We start from the raw sequence: 27,946 nt of genomic DNA, 5'->3' as shown, positions 1-27,946 counted from the left end.
TCAGGGGGGCAGCTCTGACATAAGAAAGCAAAAAACATGCTTTTCCAGCAAGACTCCCCTTCCCACACAGAGATACATAAGCAGTATAAGTTTTTAATAGGGAAAAGATCAGCTACAGAGAGACCACGGGCGATACTGGTGATTAGTCCTGTGTCCTCTGATTGCCTTTTTGGCACAGCTTTCACAGTACAGGTCCTCTTAAATAATTAATAGCAGCACTAATTTGCTAAACAACAGATTGAACAATGGCTTTCCCGCTGCTTAAATTATGCATGTACCATGTACGGAGGATTCATTTCTCATGATCCCATAAGGATCCAGTTATGTACAACTGGATTGCTACTGCATACAATTTGTAATTTATGTAGCTTACACCATAGGGAACCATTTGATCCATCTGTTTGATGGGTGACTAAAAATCTCTTGTACAGTTCTGTCCTAAAGGGGACACTTAGCTAACTAAATTTCCACTTTGAAACAGACACAAAGCACATTCTTAAATCAAATAAAACGTATTTATTTAGTTAAATGAAAGGACATGTTCAGTCATATTAAGTATAAATTACAAACAGCTGCACTGGGTCATTTTCCAGCAAGCCTCAGGTAGGACATGATAACCGATTCTAGTACAAACAGCATTCAAACATACAGCCAAGAACATATGAACTTCTGCCCCGTTTTTTTGGGGGGGGGGGGGAATAAATTATTCATACACAATTAAAGCAAATATTTTAGTAATCAACATGGAATATATAAAGCTTTCATTGTATGTAATTCTGTTTAAAAGAATATATCGCGACTCTGCATTACAGCACTTTATTTCATGTAGGCAAAACAGAGCGTAGTCATAAAATTGTAGCAGTGACTGAATCATTCATAAAAATATATATATAGATTTCTGTCTCTATTTTATTTATTTTACAAGTCTGTACAGTTATTAAAGAACTGGAAAAGCAAGGGCCTCTCATTTCTGTGTAGGTAGTTAACCACTGGCAGCCCCGTAGGCCTCTTAATAAGCTTTGGCCAGACGATATGCCACATTTGGTTAGCAATTCACACTTTGGTATGGCAATATAAAGACAAAAAGCTATCCTCATCTCTAGAAACTATCAAGACTCTGTCTCAGCCTGGATGCAGCCACGTTTTTTTTAAAAGTCATATACATATAATACAGACAGATATACAGTACCTTTAGAATTAACCATACTAACACTGTGACTATGGGCCTTAAAGCATATCAGCTGCAATTAAAGCCCAATTGAGATTTATCCACAAAGAACTGTGACAGTATAAAACTATTTTTTACAGTAAAAACAAGACCAGCACATACAAATTACAGTACAGCTGTAGCAACCAAAAAGGTCCACTAGAAAAATTCAAAACTTAAAGGATGCTGAATAATGTGAGCCCATGGGTTCTAGTTGTCTAAATAAGGCTTCAATTAGATATCTGAATAAGTGTTTCAATAAACAGAACATCACACATAGAAAAAAAGCATATAAAGGAATATAATTGTCAATATAGTCCAGAATATAGTCAAACAAGGGATAAAAAACACAATGGAAAAAGAGAGGATTGCAGATTATGTATGTTTTTCAAAAAGCGAATAGGGATTTTATATGCAACTATCCCATCCATTTGAAAGGGTTGTATTTGGGGGCCGCACTGCCCGCTGAATGCAAAAGGGGAAACCATTTTTGCCGTGGACTTGAAGCAAAGCATTTTTTGCCACGGCATGCAGCCCCCAATGGCTGCATGCTATAATTTAGGTGGGTGTGGGCGGTCAGGGGTGGTAAAGAGATGGGCCATCCAACTGTTTCCACCGCCCCCTGGCCACCAGCGTGCATGAGGCCTTACACATACTTAAGAGCTTGTTTATTTAAATAGATAAAATAATTGACTAGTCCTGACAGTCATGCTATAATTCATTGTTAAAGCGTAACTAACTCCACTTTTGTTGAGAAAAAAAAATTCCCCTCTGGGTGATCTATGTACATTACAAGGATTATAACAACCTTTGTTGCAGATTCCTACCTTTTGTTATTCTGAAGAAATCCACGTGTGTTTGCCTGTGCCTCTGAGCCCAGTGGGTCTAATGGGAGTGTTTTCATAACTATCAGTCAGCTGTGGCAGCTGCAGAGCACTTATGAGGAAATCTGCTGAGTCTGCATCTCTTTAGATGTGTTCCTATTGGAAATATCTCACCAACAATGACATTTTTATTGCAGGGGATGCCTGAAAGCTGACTATTGTAGGCAGACTTCTGGGAAAATTGGTGAGCCAATCGTACAAGCAGGAAATTATGTTTCTGATGAGTGGTCAGTACGTATTCTGTGTACAGAACACCTACAGGTATTGCATTGCATTTATAGAAAATTACAGTGGCTGCGATTGAAAAGGAAAGGTCATTTTTAATAACATTCAATTACAATATGACTTGTATCACAATTGTGCACGCTATATTATTTTTTCTTTATTTACAATGTTTTCCCCCATGAAAGTGGAGTTACCCTTTACCTTTAAAATATTTAGAAAACAATATATATTCATAGAGCCACATGCATTACGGTGTTACAAGGCCACGTGGGTTACTGGAAGATATTCTGTATACCTTGTTTTAGGGAACATTAAGATATATTATAATTTCCTTAGCTAGTACTGGCACAATAGCTTTTTGGTTGTGCAGTGCAGCCTCATATTGAATTTATAAAATAAAAGTTTTCCTCTGTGGTTCATTAATAAGAGGCATTATGTTTGTTGCTTTTATTTTTCCCTATGTTAGTGAGGTCTAAATGAAATATAAGTATTACTGCAGGCTTTGGGCCCTGTTCACACAATCTGCGGTGGCCTGTGTTTTACTGCACTGAAAGAATGCAGGCCCTTTTTTGTGTGACTGTGGTCAGTGCTAACCTAGAGTATACATGACATAGCCTATCAAGTTATGAAAAAGGGACAGTTAGCAGTCATTTACATAGTTAGTTACATAGTTAGTAAGGTTAATTAAAGACACCAGTCCATCCAGTTCAACCTGAGTGAGTGTCTACAATTGTCTCTATCCCTGTACATTGCACACTCACATCAGTCCCTGCCCTCATGGAGCCCACATTTCATTATTGTATTATGTTTAGATACCTTTTAGAATGTTTAGATACACTTTGTCAATTCTGGCATCTAGTATTATTATTCAGGATTTATATAGCGCCAGCAATTTACGCAGCACTTAGTAGACTGGGTCTGTTTAAAACATCCTTATGACCTATAGCCTCACATTTAAATAATTTTAATAAAAATAACTTAATACTAAGAAATACATTTTTCCATACTGAAATCTTACTGAAATGTTAGGATCACAATGTCATCCGCTGACATGGAAGCCATTTAAAAGTAGCTGGGAAAGTCACTTGCAACAGCATAATTTAGTCTAGACTCTATAGGACAGCAGTTGTCTAGAAAGGCCAGTAGATGGCAGTGTTTCTTAGAGACAGTAATAAATACACTCAATGTACATCCATATCCAATACTTTTGTCAGGAAATGTATCAAATCCATTTGCCATACACTACATATTTAAAACATTTAAGTGCTCTAGAAAGAAAGCAATGCTTATGCAAAGACACCATTAACATAAGCCAAAAAAAGATTTATAATTCCCATTTTGCCAGTCTTGTGGTTCAGATGCCTCCACCTCACAGCCTATGAAACAACTATTTTCCATTTTGGCATCCTGTGTTATATGCCCGATCACTGGACAATAACTGATGAACGAAATAAAAAATAAAATAAATTATTGCCCAAGGAGCAGGCAAATGACAAATGAAGTCTTCAAACATAAATAGAACATATAAGTGTTAACTCTCTAGTTGTACAATGTTATATAACTGTATGAATCACCAGACTGACCGAACAGAATAAAAAAAAAAAATCATACATATGTATTTCGAATGTGTATTTGGCTATGTATATGGGATTTTGATTTGTTTTCAGATGCGTTAATATGGTAGTCTATAATGTTTAACTAATTAAATGAACAAACAAAAAAACATTGCTTCTCTTTATATTCTGATTAAGGGCCCATTCACACAGATGTGTTGGTACATCTTTTTTTACAATGCATGACAACGCAAGGACTTGTACAAAATAAGATATTTGAATACGGAGCAGTTCACAATGGTGCGTTGTACTTATATGCACTTGTTTCCGGTTGAAAAAAAAGCCTTACTTTTTTTCAGCACACTGCAGCACAGCACAAACCAACATAAATATTACATTTTTATTAGGCCTTAGCATTGTGGAGAAAGCAGTACAAAAGACAAAAATGTCCTAAGGAATCGGAATAACACGTTGTTAAGGATGAATGTACCATTAGGCACATTCCTATAGCTGGCGGAGGAAAAAAGGTGGCTTTATCTGGTATAGTTATTGGCTATATTATTTTTTTTTTTTTCTTTTATCAAAAGAAACATCTCATATGAGATTTTTAACACGTACAATAATCTAAACCAGGTCAGGACAAGGAAAACATGGAAATGTTTTGTCCAAAATAATTTGATCCTAGCCGAAGGGTGTTACTCAGAATGTAAAAAGTTCTGTACCTACAGGCTAATGAAAATCCACTTCTGCTTGCTGTAAAAGTATACTAAAAAAGTTTCTTTAAATAAGAAATTATATTGCATTAGTGTTAAAAAAGGGGGAAATAAGACACTAGGGGGTTGATTTACTAAAGGCAAATTGACGATGCACTTTTCATTTAATTTCAATAAGTTTTTACTGAATTATTCACAAAAATGAATACACAGAAATAAGCACAAGAAGGGATAGACGGGATTCACAATGCTCTAAGCTATGAAAGATACACTTAGACCCCTTTCACACTGAGGCGCTTTACAGGCACTAGAACACAAAAAATAGCGCCTGCATAGCGCCTGTAAAGAGCCTCTCCTGTCTCTCCAGTGGGAAAGCCCGAGTGCTTTCGCACTGTAGCGGTGCGCTTTCAGGACGTTAAAAAAACTCCTGCAAGCAACCTCTTTGGAGCGGTGAAGGAGCAGTGTATACACCGCTCTTGCCCATTGAAATCAATGGGGCAGCGCGGCTATACAGTCAGCATAAGCGGTAAAAGTGCCCCACTTGCAGCCGAATAGCAACGCAAAATTGATGGTAAAGCGCTGCTAAAAATAGTGACACTTTATCGCCGGCGCACCAACCGCCCGTGTGAAAGCGGCCTAAGTCCAAATGGCAAGGCATCGATATACAACAGCAAGCAACAAGTGGTATTAGTATAAAACTGGTGCACTCAAAGTCTGGTGCAGCTGTGCATAATAGGCAATCAGCTTCTAACTTCAGCTTGTTCAGTTAAGCTTTGACAATAAAACCTGGGAGCTGATTATTTATTTCCGTGCAGAGTTGCACCAGATTTTGCACTTTCCAGTTTCAGTAAATGACCCCCAATGCACCACTCTGCAAGAACAGTTGCTCCAGAGAGCTTAGTAAATGATCAGGAGCTCTGCTGACTTCTGTCATCCAATCATGTGCAAGCAAAAATTCTGTTTTTTATTTTCCTTGCATATGATTGGGTATTCTTTGGAAAGTGAATCTTTACTTAATTTACTAAGCTCTGGAGCAATTGCACTTTGCAAAGTGCGCAGTCTAGTTGCCTTTAGTAAATCAACCCAGAGAAATCCAGCAACAGACCCCTGGTACAACAGAAACCAAAAACGATTCCTCTGATCTGCTTCTGCCACTCTCCCTGGATCTCCTACCTGTTCCATGGCACATTCTCAAAACAGGAATCCTTTCCTTCCTGCACCTATCATGCAATCTCTGACCACAGAATCACTCATAGGAGCTAGAAAGTATCTGCGATAGGAGACTCACAAAGCTGGTAGCAAGAGGATTTACAACTACAGCACCAAAGTAAGAAAGACTGGCCATAGATTTCGTTTTTTTGATCAGTCAGTAGGCTGATCGAAAAACAAATGAACAGATTCCTCCATCCACACAAACTGAGGTGGATGGAGAAATCCTCCCTGATGTACCAGTGAAATCTGACAGTGGGACTCCTCTGTCAGAATAAACTGATCAGCGGCATTCTTGTTCAACAGAAGTCAACCGTTAGATCAACTTCTGTCAAGTGGGAATGTCCATATATGGGTCAAAGTTTGGCCTGTTCCTGCTGAACTAGACAAATTTCAATCCATCTATGGCCAGCTTTAGAAAAGCCTGTTGGATATTGTGGTCACCAATTTGTTAAACTTGGGATGTCCCTTGTTTTCTTGGTTGACTTGCACTGTGCTGTAATAAAAATAAATAAAAATGACCAACAGAATGATGACCATTATTTCATTAATTTAGCCATTTAGTGGAATGATGGGGATAAATTACCCCATGGAGAAAATATGAGACTATTTTGAAAACATTTAGAAAAATTGTATCAAAGAAAATGTATATGTTACATAGGGCAAATAATCAGGGGTCATTTGCAATATTTCATGCACAGCAATTTGCGTTGGTTTGTGCTTTGAAGTGCATTGTCTAATTCTGCTGAAAAGTTCAATCTAATGAGACCACACAGGGTAAAGTGTTAAAAGCATGAACATTATCTATATGATTTTTTTTTATTATTATTTTTATAAATGAGCTCATTTGTGATACATTTGTTTCCAAATAAGACTTTGCTATTATTTTAGTGGGAGATGGTAAAAATAATAAAAATAAATAAAACTATACTTATAATTTTGCTCAGTTTTAGCTCACAAACAAAATAAAATGTCCTTAAAGGCTAAACAATCTCTTAAGAGCCGGTTCACACAGGGGAAACGACTTCCATCACGACTTTGGGAGGCAACTTAGACACGACTTGAGTATGAATCACAGCACGACTTGAGGCAACTTACAAGGCAACTTGAAGTTGCTTCCAGGACAGGGGACTTTGCCAGTGGCCAATTACATAATAATCAGCTCTGTGGGAAGGAGGGGTTTGCCTAGAAAACTATTTTTACTTCCTGGAAAGTTGCTTCAGCTAAGACAGAGGATCAGACTTGGAGGCAACTTCCATTGAAATCAATGGGTACAAGTCGCCTAGAAGTCGGATTGAAGTAGTACAGGAACCTTTTCTGATAAGTCGGAGCGACTTCAGTAGTGTACATTAAGACGGCTCCACTCACTTCCATTGATTTTCTCAACCGCGCGACTTAGGGTGACTTGAAGTCGGATCCTAGGTCGCCCCTGTGTGAACTGGCTTTTATTGACACTAAAGCCTCCTTCTCTATCAAATGCTTTGTGTGCAATCACTATGCGACACTTTGGGGTTGATTTACTAAAATGGGAGATGGCAAAATATAGTACAGCTCTGCATAGAAACCAATCAACTTTTAGATTTTATTTTTTTTGTCAAAGCTTAATTGAACAAACTGAAGTTAGGTGTGGATTGGCTACCATGCACAGATGCACCAGATGTTGCACGCTACAGTTTTAGTAAATCAATCCCATAGTGTTTTTATATAGTAATGTTCAATACTAAAAACATTTATTTTATAATGTTAAATAGGAAATGTTATACATATTCTACAATCACCACTTACAACCAAATTAGGGTCTCTAATATCAGGACTCTTATTAAGAGCAACATTTAATTTTTTTTGTAGCTTGTTTTACTTTAAACAAGACAGCAGGAAAAAAAATCAGATTACACAGAATGCTTTAGAAATATGAGGAGGGGTATACCTTTTCTTTTAGGTTGTCAGAGAAGGGACAGTTCTTTTTAGTCATTTATAAATGACTCTCAACATGCATGCAGACATTGCTAGAACTCCTCATTGGGAAGCCCAGCCAAATGTGAAAACTGGATATTATGGGTGTGCGGTGTATACAAGGTAAATAAAAAATATACATTACAGTTATTAAAATATTACTTTTTAAAAACTTAAAAAAAAAATTAAATAGAATTGACTAAATCCCATTATAGTTGCTCTTAAAAGAATAGACACACTGCCACTTTGAAGGAGGCTTCAACACAATAACACAGTTATTAGTAGGATCTTCAGCACACTGGCTGGAAACTAGATAAGTGTCATTTTACTAATAGTGCAGTAGTGTTAACCTCTACCTAAAAATAACATAATAGTTTTGGTGGTGACCTTTTTAAAATGACTTCCCTTTAAATCCCAGTAATGTTTATCAGCTCCTATAGACTTGGTTATGGTTAACATTTAGAGTTTCCATAAAGTGTACACAGGAGGTTTATCCTTTTCTATCTGCCATTACCATCAGTCAGGCATTCACAGTTTCAAAGGCAAGAGTCTTTTGAAAAATAAGACCCAGTGATTTTGATGATAAGTAATAATGGCTTTTTAATAATAGGAATCACGTCTTCCTTGGGTTTAGGCATTGACAAAGAACAAAGGGCATATTCTATATAACAGCACACTGGCACGTTTGTCTTTACAGCGGTCTGTAAAAATGCATTTGAAAGTTTCAACCGGTCTAACAAGTAGAAGAAACAGGCATTTAAATGAAAAATACTATTGATATTTTTGCAGTAAAGCTTTTTTTTTTTTTGCCTGGCTATGAAATGTGCAAAACATTATTTAAGGATAACAATACACTCATTTGTGCTTTCATTATTTGTGTTTACCATTGAATTCCAATGTAGATAACACCATCGGAAACTAAGGTTTATGCACTTGTATAGGACACAGCTGCCTCACAACCATTTTGTACACTTGATATAAATGTAGCATAAACCCAGTTTTAGCCAAAGCTTTTTTGTCTTGCTTTGTTTTAGACAGTGTAGGGATGGGACCGATCTGCTGTCAGGTTTTCACTGCTCTTGGGGTTGATTTACTAAAACTGGAGAGTGCAAAATCTGCCAATTCTCTTCTAACTTCAGCTTGTTCAATTAACTTTAACAACAAAAAAACTGGGAACTGATTGGTTTCTATGCAGAGCTGCACCAGATTTTTCACCCTCCGATTTTAGTAAATCAACCCACTTGTGTCCCTATTAGGGGGATTTCCCCCTCATTTCTTGTGGTGGAGGTTTCCCAGTGGGCAAACCTACAGCACAAACGTTGAAAGAATTTCCTAACTATCACCCTGTCCGGAGATTTTCCATTTGTATGGCTTGTTTTTGGCAGCAGATGTTGCAGCAAAATACTGAGGTTAATCATATCAGAGTAAGGATACCTCTGAAGGCTGCTGTACATTCAAACCACCTTGTCAGGTTTTCTCAAAAGTTGCATTGTTACTAAAAGTAATTCAGAAGTTTTCTGGACTCTCCCAGCTCAGTAGAAAAGGTGTTTATTTCCACTATTGCTTTGCATTTCATTTTATACTCATCGTCATACCCTTCTGTGGCACATACATGGTAGTGCCTCAATTTTAGTGCACATGTATGGCAATTTAAAAACAATAAAAGCTGCGTTCATTTTTAACACATACGTTAGCAATAACTAACATCATTGCTAATTGCTTTTTATTCTATTAAATAAACTGGTTTCTTTAAGCTACCAGATAAGCTTTGCATCTCCACTTCATCTTGAAACTTCATTAAAAGTAGAACTTGAGCATGTCAGCCGCACAGATTCTTTGTTCTCCATCTGATTGACAACTCATATGTTACTCCTCTGTCATATATGCTTGGAATAGCATAGGTAATAAATATGGTGTATTTTGACAATGTCAAGATTTCTTCATACTGGGTTTTTGCTTCTGTTTGCGTAGGTGTGCTTCAATCTCATGTCTGAAGACCAGCATTCCAAGCTGTCCATGAGAAGCCTCATTCATGGCCTTTGACTGCATACACATTTTGTATTGTTCTGAAGTCAGCTCATCCACACAGCGCTTCTCATGCCAGAGGTGGAAAAGCCCCCTAACAGGCGTCCTGATCACAATGAGATTGCTATGAAGGTATTTGCGGTACAGGTGAACATCTTCGCCTCCCCAACCCTTGATATCTAAATCAAAACCACCTGCAAAAAAGAAACATATGCATGCATAAACAATCCAAACAGAACTAGCAACAAGCATCTATATGCACAAACAATATTTTTCAAATATAGGGTTGCTCTAAATTTTGGTAAAACTTATGATCCAAAATGCACCGCTATTTTGCAAAGGTGATCCATAATAAAATGCATATTCAAAAATAGATTATTTTTATCCTTATTAATAATATTAATCATTATCATCATCAAAATAAATCCTCATAATAATAGCAATAATAATAATAGTAAATAGCATTATTATTATGATTATTATTATTTGGTAATATATAACCCTGAAAAAGACAAGCTTAGTTTAACTTAAAACCAATTCAGTGTGCCTTCAGCCCCTTGACCAAAACTAACATAACCTCAATATGCAGATGCCTATTTACCTATCCCTGGCAGTAGTTGTCTCCTCCAATGTTTACCTTACCCCATTCCTAATTCTTCGGAGCTGGCAGCAACTACACAGTGACAAATGTACCTGTAGTGTGTGTATTGCTTAATTCCAGGTCTATAGGGAGATACTAAGAAGATTTTGGGCAGATGAAAGGTAAACACTGACGAAGGCCACCATTTTAAAGGTGGTGGTGGTGGTGGGGCTCAGGTTTAGATTAGATTAGGGGACTGGAGGTGGGGGGCTTTTTAATTTTTAATTAAAGCTGAGCCTATGCTTTAACAAAATCACAGCCCCTGAGTTAGCATACCACTGCAATGCATTAATGAGCCTGATAGTGCACTTAATTGTATGCATTCTGTATCAAGTAGATGTTTAGTTACTATTTTGTTATTTTATATCATGCTGAATTTGTCTGTCCTTCAGTATAAAAATTAATGCATGATTAAACCAGAAATAGTTGCTATTAGTTTTTCTATCTAGTTCTAATGAGTTAAATATAATTTATGGATAATTGATAAATGCTGTATTTCTTGAAATGACAGGAAGCAGAGTTTATCTGAAAATTTACAGGGCACCACATCTATCTAGTACTCACTATGTGTCCCAGCAAGACTTGTACAGTATACATGCATATATATTGTACATATTAATACTAGCAGATGAATGTAGTAAACAATGCTTTCATCTCACCTATATTAATGAAATCTGACCGATACTGGCAAGTCATTCCAAACCCAAAGTCTCTCCAAAATCCAGTATCCTTTTTAATCACCTAGAAAATACAAGAAAATAAGACATAAATAAGTTTAATATATTAGAACGCTAATTTAGATAGACAGTTTGCAATAAATAGTACTATACACAAATATATATATATATAATAGATAAATATAAATAATACATAAACATATATAAATACATGATATGCTGTGTCAAGGCAAGGTTGCTACTGATTTGTTTTTTTACTGGCCTGGCCAGTGAAAATCTATATGTGTCCTTTAATGGTACTATTAAGACGGAAATTAGACAAAAACATTTTACATATTCTCAAACAGAACTAGGAAAGAGCATACTTGTGCACCTCTACATAGTAGCTGAAAGTGGTTGGTATGTTAATAGTTAAAATATAAGGACATCAGTTTTATCAGTGCTGGAACAAAGCTTGCCAGGACATGCCTGGGAATTACTGGCAATGTCAACCGGTTGGTACTGGCTGCTAAACCAATTACAGCACAGCCGTCTCAAGAATGGAAGCAACGTTCTTATGCAGGAAATATAATCTAATAATCATGAAATCATAAGTCAGGTCAGCAAATGTAATTAAAAAAAAGACATAATGTGGATCATGTTTGCCGAGCCTGGGTGATGAGGAATGGTTTGTTAAATTTTAATTCCAGATAGACTACAAATAAAACTATAATAAAATATATGCTTTATTTGATTGTGTTATGAAAAATCTATTTTTTTCTCCATATCTTTACTTTGGACACAAATTACATTTTTCTACAATCAAAGGTTTTGTTCAACTCCCCAAAGACTCGTCAAGAAATTGTTCCTCAGTTCCTGTGTATATGGACAGTCTATTTTTTCTGTGTATATTTAGCTGACTCTTTCAAGTGAAAGGGAATTTACCCTTAGTTTAGTAAATGGGGCTCTGCTGATTTCTATCATGCAATCATGTGCAAGCGAAAATACTGTTTATTTTTTATTTTTCTTGCACACGATTGGGTTTTCAATAGAAAAATAATTTTCCCAACATTTACTAAGCTAAAGGAAATTTTCTTTGTAAAGTGCATACTCTCTTAACAATTGCACAGCCTATTTGCTTACAGTAAATCAATCCCTAAGTCTTTAAAAGTTCACCTGTAGAACATTTTGTATTTATATTTGATATACAGTTTTTAAATATCTATTTTTGAAAATATTTCATCCCCTTTCTTTGCCTCTTTTCACAGTTATGGACTTTTCCTCAGCCCATTTCTTTATTGTTGGTTGCTAGAGGCGATTTATCATCACATGGTGCCCTAATAGTTTAATGAAAGGGCTGGTGGAATTGCCCAAATGGAAAAGCAAATACTATGCATGCATAGTCAACCACAGTGCAGATCACATCTATTGGGGTGTTAGGGCCATGTTCCCTTTGGAGAGATTTTTCTTATTTTTTAGAGGCACAAAGTAGATGACAAACAGAAGGAGTTTAGGTATGTATTGGATGGCCTAGAATCCCTTCCATTGAGACTTTCTGTTCTTTGACTGTTTTCACTAGAACTGATGTCCCAAATAGAAAATTGTATTACCTCAACAGTTTTAGATTTCCAAGTTAAACCCATTTTGTATACTTTGTATGTTTTTTTATCACTCTGGGCATAGGGTTCACTATATGGAGGTTTTCTATTCATTTATTTTTTCTACTGGTTGAACTAGATAGATTTGTGGCTTTTTTCTTTTTTTTTTTTTTTAAAGAAATGTAGGTTTATTAAATATCATCTCTGGAACCATAATACAACTGGCATTCTTTTTTAAATCTAAGATGGAGGAGGAACCCACTCCTCTATCTTCTTGTGAGTAGTAGAGTATGGTACATACTGTCCTGGAGTTGCACTCAGGTTGAACTGGCGATTCTCCCAAATAAATTTATCAGCAGCAGGAGGGCGAGTGGAAGGAGGATCTTCTGTCATGTAATGCAGCCAGCGATGCCATTCAGGGGGCACCATGCTTCCATCCAAATTCCAATAAGTATATTTTCCATTCATCTCAGATGTGTAATTGACCCACCAGTGACGTCCAAAAAAATGAAGTTTGTCTTCATAATATTTATTACCATGCTTGTCCACACCAATAAGTGTACCAGTTTTCAGTTCAGCAGACCCTGGTCTTGGTCCTCTGGTGCCTCTCCGGGTCGGAGTAGGTCCTGTCCACAGCTATCCCCGTATAGTCGCCCAGCATGATTGCTCAGTATATGTCCTCCGTCCGAGAGAGATAAGGAGGCTGTTATCACGGCCACACTGGCTGCCACATAATGGAGGAGAACGGCCGGGGTGCCCCACACACCGAGCCCTCCACCGCCTCTGTGCTCAGCGCTGTGCGTGTGTGATTTGTGGCTTTTTTCCACCTATTTATGTACCTTTGCTTGAATAATGAAGTGACCAGCCCATCAATAATTACAATATACTGTACTTTCAGCTACAGCAAATAAGTCATTGTTCACGTTAGAATGAATCTATGCTAAGGAAGCTAAAGGTATTTGTTTTTGATGGTTTAATAAATTAATAAAGACTGTTTAATTTTGAAAGTGAATAGTTATTTGGCTTCATAAAAAGGGTAAAGCTGTGTTAATTTTAATCATGCAATCACTTAGAGTAAATAAATCCTGCCTATTTTATCTAACACTTGGCTGAATATTCAAATTAAACACATATTCACCTTATTTGCTAAGCTAAGTGATAGTTAACTTTTCAAGTTAAAAGTCCTCATTCTGTTATTGTGTTAGTAAATCAACCCCAGTATCAAGATTGTAAAAGTTTTCTACTGCTCCAATGTGCCTAGGGCTGTTACAGAACTTCTACATCATCCACATTTCAACTTAAAGCTATGTTATAATATAACTTTTATTAACTCGTATCTCTGTAGCTTGAATGGTGTTATTTCATATTATAGCAAAGGCAGATGCCAGCTGGGAATATGGCAATTCTGACATTTTCTAGGAAGTGTGTTACAATAACATTAGTAAGTAACAGTAGAACTGACATCAGGATCCAGTGCATCAAAGCTATGTCTTTAGACACTACATTTGGAACGAAATCTAACCTTATTTGCACTGACTGACCCCATATGCAAAGAGAGCCTGTAGGACCCTACCAATGTTAGGCCATGAGTGTAATTCAGTTTTTGCTCTCTAGGGGTACCTATAATCCTCTGAAATGCAGGTTTAGGTATATAGCAGGTGTTTAATTTTGTAGTTAAACATGTGAGCTAAACAGAGTGTAATTAGTGTTCTGCAAAGAAGGAACTTAGGAGACTTTGGGTCTACACAAAGCTAAAAATGTAGACTAATGCAATCTGGCCTTCCTCTTCTAGGAAAAGCCATCTGTTCCTTTCCCCCAGTGGTTCATCAAGCCAGGGAGCTGGAGCATACGTCTGAGAAAATACCCTAAAGGGGCAGAGAAGTCTGAACCTGACTGGTGAAAAGAACTGTAAACCATATGTAATGGAATACTGATGCTTATATGGACTGCTATGATGCACGGTTGCATAAGTAAAAACAAGTTCACTGCAGAAGTGGACTGAGATTTTTATCATTCAGTGGTGTGAATGATTGCCCCTACCTGGGAAAGCAAGAAGTAAGTGTAAGGACTTTATATGTGCTAACTGGAAAATTAAGAACCAGTAAATGTATAAAAAAGACATATAAATACCAATCACATTTTTATCTTGAAACTATTAAAATAAAATATTCTTGTAATTGTACAAGAATCATAAAAAACTTTAAAGAATTATATGTCAACTATCCATATAAGACAATGCCCATGTTTGTTGACATGTTTTGCGGCTTTAACACTTCCTCAGGACTGAACCAAAGTGTTTGATATTAAAATATCGAGGGAATCGGGGGGCTTCAGCAACCAAAATTGAAATGCTTATCCTCATGACACATCACAGGAAGCACCCTCATGGCTAACAGAGGACAGAATTAGAAATAGACTTGAAAAACGTAACATTAATAAGTCACCGGGACCAGATGGCTTGCCCCCGTGGGTCCTTAAGGAACTCAGTCAAGTAATTGTCAGACCATTTCTTTTCATGGCCAAAAATAGTAAATTATCTGGCCAGTGAAAAGGCATGTTTAGATGCAATTACATGCGTTTATACGCATCAGACATTTTTTCAGCCCAAAAGCCCAATCCTGGATGTGATTTTTGATTACTGCCTCTAAATGCCTGTTAACACCTATGGGTGAATGGACAAATAAGCTAACACAGAGGGGTGTTTAGGGGCAGAAAAAAAAAAGTTAAGCACTTGTAAAACAGGCATTTGACAGCTGCACAGTGCATGAGGCCTAATGCACAATAATATGCAGTGTAACAGTGTCACCATTTAGAATGTCACCCCAGCGCGCAAGTACAGTAGCTGCCAATGCACATGTCCGTGGTGTGCTGCCTTACCAAAATGGCACAAGTACTTTTTTCTCTGCAGAGATGCATTGATAGTCTATTCAAAATGAATGGTCTTCTATAATGCAACACACATTAATTCACAAAATAACCCATGCTGCAGTGCATACAATAATGTACCATAACAGACTGCTGTCTGAATGGGCCTCCACTAACTTTTTCTTATTTAGTATTTAAAGGGTTTGTAAAGTCAGAAGTTTTTTTTTATCTTAACACATTTAGGGCGGCACAGTGGTGTAGTGGTTAGCACTCTCGCCTAGAAGTAAAAAGCGTCGCTGGTTCAAATCCCAACCACACCACAACACGACCTGCCTGGAGATTGCATGTTCTCCCTGTGCCTGCGTGGGTTTCCTCCCACACTCCAAAGACATGCAGGTAGGTTAATTGGCTTCTGTCTAAAAATTGGCTCTAGTATATGAATGGGGACCTTGGATTGTGGGCTCCTTGAGGGTAGGGACTGATGTGAGTGTGCAATGTACAGGGATAGGGACAATTGTAGACACTCACTCAGGTTGAACTGGATGGACTGGTGTATTTATTCAACCTTACAAACTATGTAACTATGCATTAAGATAAAAAGCTTTCTATGTGCAGCAGCCACCCTTAGCTCCTCAGGTGCCACAATAGCAAGCTGCTTACTATGGGGGCACTCAACAGGAGGGAGGAAACACAAACTCTGGTGAGGGACCCAAGAAGAGGAGATTATGGGCTACTCAATATCACTTTAAAGAAGAACCTAGACAACCTAGGATGTGAGGGGAGGTAAGTTTACAACCTCTGCCAGGATTTTTTATTGCTGTTTGTGTCCATATTGGGAAAATGTCACCTCCCTTCCCATCCTGATCCCACTTGGAACAAAGATAATGGAGACAAAGACAACAATTAAAACTCATTTTAGTAGGAAATACCATAATTTAGTAGGTAACAGTTAGAACATCTGTCTTTTATTGCATTGAAATGTCTTAGCCCACGTACACACGGTCGGAGATTTTGCCAACCAAATCCGTCGGATTTTGCCCGTCGGATTTAGTCCGACGGATTGTGTTCGAAACTGTTGCATGCACACGGTCGGGCCAAGTTGGCGAAAAATCCGATCTTTCAGAACGTGATGACATAATTTCGTTACGATGGGACTACATTCAGGCTAGTAGCCAATAGCTTTGATGTAGGAATTTGATCTGAGCATGCGTGGCACTTGGTCCGATGAAAATGCTCTACACATGATCGGATTAGGTCCGTCCGGCCCAGTTGGTCGGGAAATACTTCCAACATGTTGGAAAATTGGGTCGGACGGAGATTCGGACAGAATCAGCCCGATGCATACCACACACAGTCGGATTATCTGACGACGCGGTCCGATAAGACTCATTCCGACAGATTCTCCGACCATGTGTACAAGGGCTTAGTTTGAGACAATCTTCTCACTTCTTGCCCTTGTGACTGCTGCCACCAAGACAGGAAATAAGGAAATTCTGTGCAAGGAGGCTGGTGTGATACCATAACAAATTATAATATGTATGGAGATAACTGCTCTTCAATCTATCTAAAACAAATAAAAAAATAGACATTTTGTTTAGAATACCAATTTAAAGTGTGATTCAATGATTAACCAACCCCGCTTACCCTAAAATAAAAGAAAAGAACAAACAACCTTTCATTGTCCAGTGTCTGCATTCGGTAAACCATAGCAAAATTATTTGTTGCCGTTACTTTAGAAAACACACGTAGCCCTTCCAAGATATACATAAACCCCTTTTGCTTTGTTTGTTTGGAAATGATTTCTGATAAAACATCACAAAATGTCATGAACTACTGAATAAGTGATCTAGCCCAATGACTATAGGCAAGTATGCAAAAGTAGAACAGCTAATATATTATTATACAATAGTAATATAATATAGCAATAGGTACACTTATACTACATGTCAGTCCACCCCCAAGTGCATTATATTTCAGTTAAACTTCTGGAAGCAGTCCTGTAATTCTCTTTCAGAGATCACTTGATGGCGTCGCTTATAATAGTTAAATTTATCACCCTCGGTAGAAGTAAATTTGTTGAAGGGATTTACAGTGCAGTTAGTGTAATTGTTATTAGTGCTGTGATAGAAAGTTAATGGAGGAGTAGAGAACAATAACAGCCACTTAAACATCCATCAAAAGCAAAGTCACACTTTAAAAACAATGGGAATTCAAAGTTGCCGGGGTGATGGAAGTATTTTGCTGGCAATAGCTTTTCTGGGAAACTTTCACATTAAGATTATTTTCACACTGAAAATTGTTTCCCAGATAAGTGAAGAAATAGATTTTCTATCCCTCCACATGACCCATCCTAGCACTCCACAATTATCAAACATATTTAGTTCTTTTTAAGATCTACTCTACTGAGATTTGGGTGTATGTATGTATGGGTAGCAACCAAATTCTTTGTCTGATGACTCTCTATGAAATTTGCTTCCTGCCAAAAGCATATTTAACCACACACATATTTGGGTGAAACCTGTTATTACTTGACAGCCATTTTAATAAACAGACAAATCCTGCATGAATCAGAGGTAAGGCATAGTTATATATTAGTTTAGATATTTTAGAACAGAAGTTTTATATCTGCTTTTAAGAATAGTATACAATCTGAGTGCAACGCAGGCCATAAATTTGCAGGGTTGATTCTACCAGCTGCAATGGGTGCAACAGTAAAGTCCAATAGCATTGAGATGCTGAGCATGGTTGAGATTAGGGGACATTTTTTTCTTATGTTCTGGCAGCTGTGGAAGAAACATCTGCAGTGCTTGCCTGGGATGCTGCTGTAAACAGTAGGGTTAGGAGATCTAGAGCAATGATCAAGCCTACACTTGAACCAACTTATTTCCAGCTCATATGTGCCATGAGCTTTTTGTCAAACTTTCCTCCCTATTGTTTGAGAGCACAGGTGTTGCAGCAGATACAGATTGAGAATCTTGTGGAATGGGTGGAGAGGTGGAAAGTAAAGAACGAGGATGGGTGTTGGCTTTTTGCTGCTGACCAGTTTCACTGAGGTGCTAGTTGTACCAAACTTTATGGGACAGGTTCATGTGTCTCCTAATGCATACAGTACCCAAATAAAGGGTCGTTTTACTATAACTGATATCATGCAAGCAGAGGATGTAAACCACAATGTTGTTATCAGCAGCAGATAAGTGAAAGAGGGCCAGAGTGCAGAGCTATGTGGAGCAGCCATGGGAAAATCAGTGGCGTGTACCCGTGGGGCAGTGCCATCTGGTGGAATAGGTCAGCTGCTTCCTCCTGTCCTCTGCAAGTTTCCCTGCTCCTGGCCAAAATCTTCCCTATCTGCTGTTCTGCCTCTCAATCACGTTCCTCTTCTACAGTCTCTTTCATGCATGTACTGTCTGCCTTCTTGTCATCCCCACCTTCCTTATCTATCTATCCCTCTTAGCAATAAGCTGCAGCTGCTGGAACCCCACTAACAATGACTGCTCCCTGCATGGTGTACCATTTCTCTATGCTCCTGGAGCTCTATTCAGAATTTGATAGCATGAATTATTGTGCATCCTTCTGCAGCAAATTAATGATGGTGTTCTGAAAAATTTAGCTGAATCCCTCAATGCCCAACTTGCGGGGCTGCCATGGGATTAGCAGTAGAGGAGGAGGAAGAAGTAGGCAGATTTGCAACTGTTGTGGAAAGCTGGCTACTCTGCACCTGAGAGAAAGAAGGTAAGGAAGGCTTTTTTAGCCACTCAACCACCTCCATCATGCACTCTGGGTGTAAAGCACAGCCACTTTGTGAAAGAAAAGTTAGATGTGTCCTGCTGGCATGGTCCAACCACCATTTTTTCCTGCACGTGCAGAATCTGCTCAGCCCCTACTACCTCCATGTGCAAAATCTCTGCCTCCACCTTCGAGTCTGCTTGAATTTTGAATACTGCCAAGTTTATTATCAAAGGGCAGCTTTGCCTGTGTCAGTGACAGGTTCATGCTGCTGAATCTAAAATTAAAGAAAAAATCCCTAGTAAAATTAGGTTAAATCTAATATATCCCCGTCTCCTAAAAAATGAAAACCTGTAAAACTAAACCCAAACCTATATTTTTGAACTTAGCTGAAAGTGATAAAAATTCTTACTGACACACACAAAAAGGTAGTCCTAAAAAGGATTGTTGAGTCTATTAACTGTAAACACAAGGGGGGGGTTACACTAATATGTACCCCATCACACTGCAATACATTGTAATGTACAATATAATGTATAGCAGGTGAACAGCACTATATATTATAGTACCCCTGTATAGAGCACTGTCCTACACTTTAGATAAAAGGCTGCCTCTAGTTCAAAGGCGAATGGTTGTGAATGGCTGGGTTTGCAAATCTCTAATATCAGTCCACCTTGAATCCATTTCAACCTCATCTGTACACTTTTTAGCCCAAAAGGACACCTGAACAAGGAGTGGTCATTGCTATTGACAAAGATTTTCCAACCTGCTTAAAAGTATTGGGTTTCCTATAAAGCAGCAGTAGATGGGATAGTAGTATATGGATCTTCATGCATTACAAGAGAGGAATGTTGTACACACTTGGATCTGATGTAGAAGTATAAGGACATCCATAGGCCTTGTACCCAAGGAGGTATGGTTTGTCTACCACAGGCTTCCCAACAATGAGACCACAAAACAGATCTGACCTTGTCCACTGAGTTCCAAGTTTTAGCTGTGGGCTTATTTAATAACAGAGCAATGATTTCCAGCAGTAACCAACCAACGGTTGTGTGCCTGTTAATTCTACACTACTAAAAGCTAAAGTTTGAATGTTTGCCATGGAAAACTGTGTAGCATTGCTCATATCACTGCGGTATTACATTATTCTAATTTTAAATTTAAAAATGTATAATGAAAATCCCTGGAAAAAGTGATGTGCGTACAACAAATAGATCATAACTGGTTACACACTACATGAAGTCATTGTGGATTTTATTGGACTTATAGTGTAATAGCTTTTACAGTCAGGGAATGAATAGATGAGTTTAGAGCTACCATCTGGTCATTATTATACAGGCTTGCCTGGCCAGCATAGATATGGCTTCACACTTATATTAATAACACAAACAATACAAAGAAGAGTTTACTTTTCCAAAAAAAAAAAATGGTGACCATAAATGTATTCTAAAACTCAAGTAGTTTAAGTGGTATATACCCTTTAAAAAAAATTAAACTTTGATTAGACATTCCATTTTGTTTGTGCTAACTGTAGAGTATTTACAATCATCCGCTACAGTCAATTACTGTAATTGACTGGTGTGTTTAACAAATTTTGCTCACAAAAGCTCATGGTCAATGAGAAACCATTTAGCCTGTAGTAAAATGCATAATGTATAGCAGTAAGATCATTACATAAACCCACTTCATGAATACTAAAAGTGCTACAGCTAAGACTGGACAATGGACTACATTATTTATGGGAACAAACAGATCTAAGATTTCATGTGTGTAGAGTAAACCTGGGTGTGTGTGCAGGGCCGGTGCTTCCACTAGGCAGCTGCCTAGGGCACACTGCAACCTAAGGTGCCTGGCCGCTGATTTCCCTACTTTCCATCTTCCTCTGGTCTCCACGATATCTAGGTGTTCGGTGGTGACTCTATGCAGGTAGGTCAGTGTAGTGACCAGGTAGGTCAGTGTAGGTCACATGGGTTACATGGGCAGGCAAAGGGGTGGGGTAAGGGGAGGAGTCAAGGGCGGCAAAATGAGGTTTTGCCTAGGGTGTCAAAAATCCTTGCACCAGCCCTGTGTGTGTGTGTGGGGGGGGGGGGGGGTTTAGAAAGATGTCACTTACATTTATGTCAGTTCACTCAGTGCTCCTAGAAGCTAAAAGTCAAATATATACTATGTGTGTAATCATGTGCACACCTGCTTCATTAGCAATCATATGCATCAATTCACAGCTACAACCTTTAATAAATTTGGGATTTTGTTAAATAAAGCTTTATATTCCAAAGTTTAACAGTTTCCAAGTACCATAGGTAACCAGTGCCAGTGTTTAATATAGTTGTATCAAAATATAGTTCCATTCTCTACCAGTCTTGTGATTCAGATACCCCTGGAAGATAACACAACTAGATCTTTACATAGGTGTAAAGCTCTGAAATAAAAATGAACAAAACATATCCTTCTATAAAGTGTACTTGCCTTGATCACAACACGTGCATTCGATTTTGCCTGCTCTCTTATTCCTTTGCTATCTGTATGACTTATGCTGTGTGCACATGAGCAGAATGTCCAACAGAAAAAGTCCGATGGGAGCTTTCATTGTATATTCCGATCGTGTATATGCCCCATCGGACTTTTTATGTCGGAAATTCAGACGGACCTAGAAATGGAACATGTTTTAAATATTTCCGATGGCACCAATTACCTTTTAGTCGTCACCCATTGAGCAAGGACTGATTTTCTTATGAAACGTTTAGTCTGGTGACACTTTGAAGCCCTACAATAAGCAAATATTGTTTAACCACTTCAATACAGGGCACTTGAACACCTTCCTGCCCAGACCAATTTTGAGCTTTCAGCGCTGTCGCACTTTGAATGACAATTGCGCAGTCATGCTACACTGTACCCAAATGAAATTTTTATCATTTTTTTCCCACAAATAGAGCTTTCTTTTGGTGGTATTTGATCACCTCTACGTTTTTTTTTTTTGCGCTACAAATAAAAAAATACCGAAAATTTTGAAAAATTTATTTATTTTTTTTGTTTCAGTTTCAAAACTTTGTAAATAAGTACGTTTTCTCCTTCACTGATGGGCACTGATGGGGCTACACTGATGGGCACTGATAAGGCGGCACTGATGGGCACCAATGATGTGGCACCAATGAAGTGGCACTGATGAGGTGGCATTGATGGACACTGATATGTGGCACTGATAGGCGGCACTGATAGGCGGCACTGATGGCCGACACGGATGGGCGACATGGATGGACACTGATAGGTGGCACAAATTGGCACTGATAGCTGGCACGGATTGGCATGGATGGGCGGCACAGATGGGCATGGATGGGCGGCACAGATGGGCATGGATAGGCGGCACAGATGGGCATGGATAGGCGGCACAGATGGGCATGGGTGGTCACTGATAGGCGGCACAGGTGGGCACTCATAGGCGGCACAGGTGGGCACTCATAGGCGGCACAGGTGGGCACTCATAGGCGGCATTGGTGTTATACTGTATTAATGGATGCCAATCAGTGCCAAACAATAATGCATGCCAATCAGTGATGCCCATTGTGGACACTGATTGGCATCCATTATGGGCACTGATTGGCATCCATTGTGCTGACTGGCATCCCTGGTGGTCTAGGGAGGATTACCTTTTCCCTGGTGGTCTGGTGGTCTGGTGGCGTCCCTGGTGGTCCAGTGTGGGCATCCTGGGGGGGGCTGTGCTGATAATCGATCAGCACAGACCCCCCTGTCAGAGGAGCAGCTGATCGGCTCTCCTCTACTTGCGTCTGACAGACGCGAGTGAGGAAAAGCCGATCACCGGCTCTTCCCATTTACACTGTGATCAGCCGTGATTGGACACGGCTGATCACGTGGTAAAGAGTCTCCGTCGGAGACTCTTTACTGAGATCGTAGTTGCCGGGTGTCAGACTGACACCCAGCAACAACGATCGCCGCGATGCGCGCACCCGGGGGCGCCCTCATAATCCTGATCACATCATATGACGTCCGATCAGGAATATGAAACCACTTTGCCACCGGCAAATGCCTATAGGGCGGGCGGCAAGTGGTTCAATTCAAGAGGCACGCGTATTCTGGAAATGAGGTCACTGCTGCTCTCTCTCTCCTTGTACAAGGTGACCGGTCTTTTATATGACCTCCCCCACTTTTCACAGGTAGCCTTTAATAGGTGAGGCCTAGGGGCCTACACCCTTGAACACATGGTATAAGTACTACTCAGTACAGAGTGTAGACTGTTCAGTTGTAGCATATTTCAGCTTCCTATAGACTTTGGCAGGTTGAAGGCAACAGGGCTGGATGCTGCACCTGTGCCTTCCTGGTGCACTAAAATGCCAGAATTAGAAAAGGGGCCTAAAATATATTCACCGTGCTTCATATACATAATATTGTTGTCGTTTGTTAATACAACTGAACCTAAAAAAAGTTTTCCCATTATAAACATGCTTACCACTACAAGAAAGTTACAAAGCAGGTATTGACATGAAAAAAAGTTCAGACCCGCTGCTCTAGACTTATTGTAAGAATCACACACTCTGTTATGTCTTCTGTAATGTCATGTATCATTAGCAGCACAAAAAAATGGGGCAATCATAACAGGAAGCCATGCAACAAAATCTAAACATAAATAACAAACAGTCTGTGAATCACAATCAGCTACACTGCGCTTTCATGTGCTTTATATTTGTAGAACAGTCTTTGAAGTATCCTTTGAAGATAAACATGTTGGGAAAGGAAATTAACTGAAACAGAAAAATATTGACAGTGGCCCCAAATAAGTGTATTTATGCATTGCAAACCAATGGTAAGCATGCAAATACATGGATTATGCATTTTCCTCAAAGCACAATTTTCATTTCCATTTTCCATTATTGTCTACATTTGGTTTTCAAGTAAAGGACTGCAAATGTGTGATTGCTGTTATAAAGTGCTCATAATTTAGTCTGTGAGTTTTGAAAAATGAAACTAACTAAAGGCAATTTTTAATTTTGTTTTCTAATTTTGCATAGAGTAAAGGAAAGTTATAAACCCTGTCAATTTATGAATTTAATTATTTATTTTTTGCAATCTATGTCCCATTGGGGATATTTCCCTTCACTTGCTGCCACATAACCTAACAGGAAGTGAGAGGAAATCCCTCCAAAATTAGGAAATTATGGTGCCATCAGGGTCACTGGAACTAGTGTTCACATTGGAAGATTTCACCTTTATTAGTGTTTTGATGTCAACCCATTTCTTTTGCTTTCGCTTTTAATGATAAAGGGGTTGTAAATGCAGAAGGTTTTTTTTATCGTAATGCATTCTATGCATTAAGATAAAAAGCTTTCTATGTGCAGCAGCCCCCCTTAGCCCCTCTAATAGGTACCTGAGCCCCATCTAGATCCAGTGATGTTGTAGGAGTGTCTTGGCTGTCCAGAACTCCCCTGCTCATTGGTTGAGACAGCAGCGCTGCACCACTGGTTCCTGCTGCTGTCAATCAAAGTCAGTCAGCCAATGAGGGGAGAAAGGGGCCAGGGTGCCATTCCGTGTCTGAATGGACACAGGGAGCTGCGGCTCGGGTGCCACAATAGCAAGCTGCTTACTATGGGGGCACTCAACAGGAGGAAGGGGCCAGGAACGCCGGCGAGGGACCCGAGAAGAGGAGAATCTGGGCTACTCTGTGCAAAACCACTGCACAGGGCAGTGATACCACTAAAGTGGTATCACTTTAAAGAAGAACCTATACAAAACCTTGGGATGTGAGGGGAGGTACGTTTAGAACCTCTGACAGGATCTTTTATTGTTGTTTGTGTCCATATTGGGAAAATGTCACCTCCCTTCCCATCCTGATCCCACTTGGAACAAAGATAATGGAGACAAAGACAACAATTAAAACTCATTTTAGTAGGAAATACCATAATTTAGTAGGTAACAGTTAGAACATCTGTCTTTTATTGCATTGAAATGTCTTAGTTTGAGACAATCTTCTCACTTCTTGCCCTTGTGACTGCTTCCACCAAGACAGGAAATAAAGAAATTCTGTGCAAAAAGGCTGGAGTGATACCATAACAAATTATAATATGTATGGACATAAATCCTCTTCAATCTATCTAAAACAAAAAAAATAAAAAAAAAATAAAAATAGGCATTTTGTTTAGAATACCAATTTAAAGTGTGATTCAATGATTAACCAACCCTAAAATAAAAGAAAAAAAACAAACAGCCTTTCATTGTCCAGTGTCTGCATTCGGTAAACCATAGCAAAATTATTTTTTGCCGTTACTCACAAAAAACACACGTAGCCCTTCCAAGATATACATAAACCCCTTTTGCTTTGTTTGTTTGAAAAGGATTTCTGATAAAACATCACAAAATGTCATGAGCTACTGAATAAGTGATCTAGTCCAATGACTATAGGCAATTATGCAAAAGTAGAACAGCTAATATATTATTATACAATAGTATTATAATATAGCAATACGTACGCAGGACAAATAAAGAGGGTGAATCTCCCTAACGAGGACAAGGACAGCAATACAAACTGACAGGGGTTCTAAGCCCTCTCCACACAAAAAAAGTCTTCCCTTTAGTTACACTTTTCAAAAATGTTTCAAAAATTCTGATTATGCTGCTCTTTTTATTTTAATTAGAAAATGACAGTTGCAATCTGATTGGCAGTTTTGTGTAACACTAAGGGGTCTATTTATAAAAAAAAAAAAAAAAAAAAAAAAAATCTAAGCTATTCGTCTTATGAAACTGCATGTATATGTATTCAGTGTGAGCGCCAACAAAATGTTACTAGTCTATTTTGTCTTCAGGGTGAAACTTCTTTATTCAGCAGAATAATGTGAATCAGGACAATACTTCATTATGGTCACTAGATGGAGACTAATGCCATCTTAAGAGGGATGTGCAGAAAGCCTATGACCTCTGGGCTGTGAAGTTTGCATAGCTGAACTAGCATACATAGCATACTGCATGTCACAGAGTCCTAGGTCTTGTACCGTGCCTGCACAGTAGCTAGGAGATTTCTGCAAAAGCCACAATACACAGAGGGGAATTTATCAAAACTGGAGCAGCTGTGGATGGCAGTCAATCTGTCTGCTCCAGTTTTTATAACATTCGTCCGTTGTTTTACAAGTGTGCATACATGTACTATTTTTAACTTAAAGCGTAAATCCACTTTTGTTGAGAAAAAAACATTCCCCTCTGGGTTATCTGTGCACATTGCAAGGGTTATAACAACCTTTGTTGCACATTCCTACCTTTTCTTATTCTGAAGAAATCCCTGTGTATCTGACTTGTATCTTATGCCGCGTACACACGAGCGGACTGTATGGCGTACTTAGTCCGTCATACAATCCGACGGACAGTCCGTCATACTTTCGACTGAACGGACTTGACCACACACGGATACCCAAACAGTCCGTCGAAAGCTTGTGCGATGACGTGTACAGCACGTACGACGGGACTAGAAATAGGAAGTCCAATACACAGCAAAGCACCCTTCCGCCGTGTAAATCCTTTCTGGGCATGCGCCATTCTTAGTCCGTCGAACTAGCCTACTGACGAGCGGATTGTCCACTGAAACCAAAGTACGACGGACAGAATTTCGAAAAATCCGAAATACTTAAATGTGTTTCGATGGACTAAGTACGCCATACAGTCCGCCCGTGTGTACGCGGCATTAGGCAGACTTCTGGGAAAAGCCAATCACACAAGCAGGAAATGATGTTTCTGGGGTGTGTCCAGTACACATTCTGTGTACAGAACAGCTCCAGGTAGCCATATTGCAATATATTCTAAGAAAATGACCGCAGATTGAAAAGGAAAGGTAGTTTTTAACAACATTTAATTACAATATGATTAGTGTTGCAATTATATGCGCTATATTAATTTTTCTTTATTTGCTATTTTTTCCCCATGAAAGTGAAGTTACCCTTTAACAAGTGTTTACATTTATTTACAAAAAAAAATAGTTATGCTTTTAAGGGAAATGGTTTGGGGCCAATTTTATTTTGAATGGATGGCACGCCAAAGAAGCTTGCTTTACAGTAAAAAAATGGAACATAAAAAAAACAAAAAACTTGTACAGTAAAACCTTGGATTGGAAACATGCTTGTAATCCAAAGCACTCTTATATCAAAGCAAATTTCCTCATAAGAAATAATGGAATCTCAGATGATTTGTTCCACAACCATTTATTCATCGGGTTTACAGTCTATATAAAAAGATTATAGCAATGTGATAGATTGTGTAACCATATTGCTACACTTAGAGGTGCCTCTCTTCTCTTTTATACTCAGTTGTGACATGACGCTACTTGTATATCAAGTCAAAATTTATTTTGCTTGTCTTGCAAAACGCTCTCAAACCGAGTTACTCTCAATCCAAGGTTTTACAATATTAAGCTTTCTGATTTATGACAAGTCACTGCTCCGATGACACCGGTTCTGTAAACGATTTTCTGTTTTTAGCACTGCTGAAAAGTAATCCAGCTATGGTGTGAAAAGGACACAGGGAGCTGGAAAGGAGACTAAACAATAATAATATGCAATATTTCCATTGACCTGACTAAAAAAGAACATATTTGCAAAATCGCTATACATTTACTTTAAAACAAATTTTCACACAAGGCAAGAACTCAGAAATGTTTCCCTGCCCTAAGGCCCATACTGGTTCATGTTATTTTGATGCATAGACT

The 27,946-nt window shown here is 38.6% G+C and overlaps 1 protein-coding gene across 2 annotated transcripts in view; it reads right to left on the bottom strand.

Moving 5' to 3' along the window:
- Positions 1-493: 493 nt before the first annotated feature.
- The window catches only part of CSGALNACT1 (chondroitin sulfate N-acetylgalactosaminyltransferase 1), a 512,632-nt gene continuing 485,179 nt past the window's right edge, over positions 494-27,946 (bottom strand). For both annotated transcript variants that reach the window (XM_077476198.1, XM_077476199.1), the window contains 2 exons: positions 11,069-11,150; positions 494-9,963 (listed from right to left, as the gene is read on the bottom strand). In XM_077476198.1, the coding sequence (XP_077332324.1) occupies positions 9,674-9,963; positions 11,069-11,150 (372 nt within the window). In that variant the 3' untranslated portion in view covers positions 494-9,673. The remainder of the gene's footprint in view (positions 9,964-11,068; positions 11,151-27,946) is intronic.

This window comes from Lithobates pipiens, unplaced genomic scaffold (genome assembly GCF_037356315.1).
Source record: "Lithobates pipiens isolate NorthernLeopardFrog02 unplaced genomic scaffold, aLitPip1_a1.2 Scaffold_13, whole genome shotgun sequence".
In the NCBI taxonomy this organism is placed as follows: Eukaryota; Metazoa; Chordata; class Amphibia; order Anura; family Ranidae; genus Lithobates; species Lithobates pipiens.
Note: the sequence above shows the minus strand (reverse complement) of the source record. Positions and strands in the feature narration are given on the sequence as shown.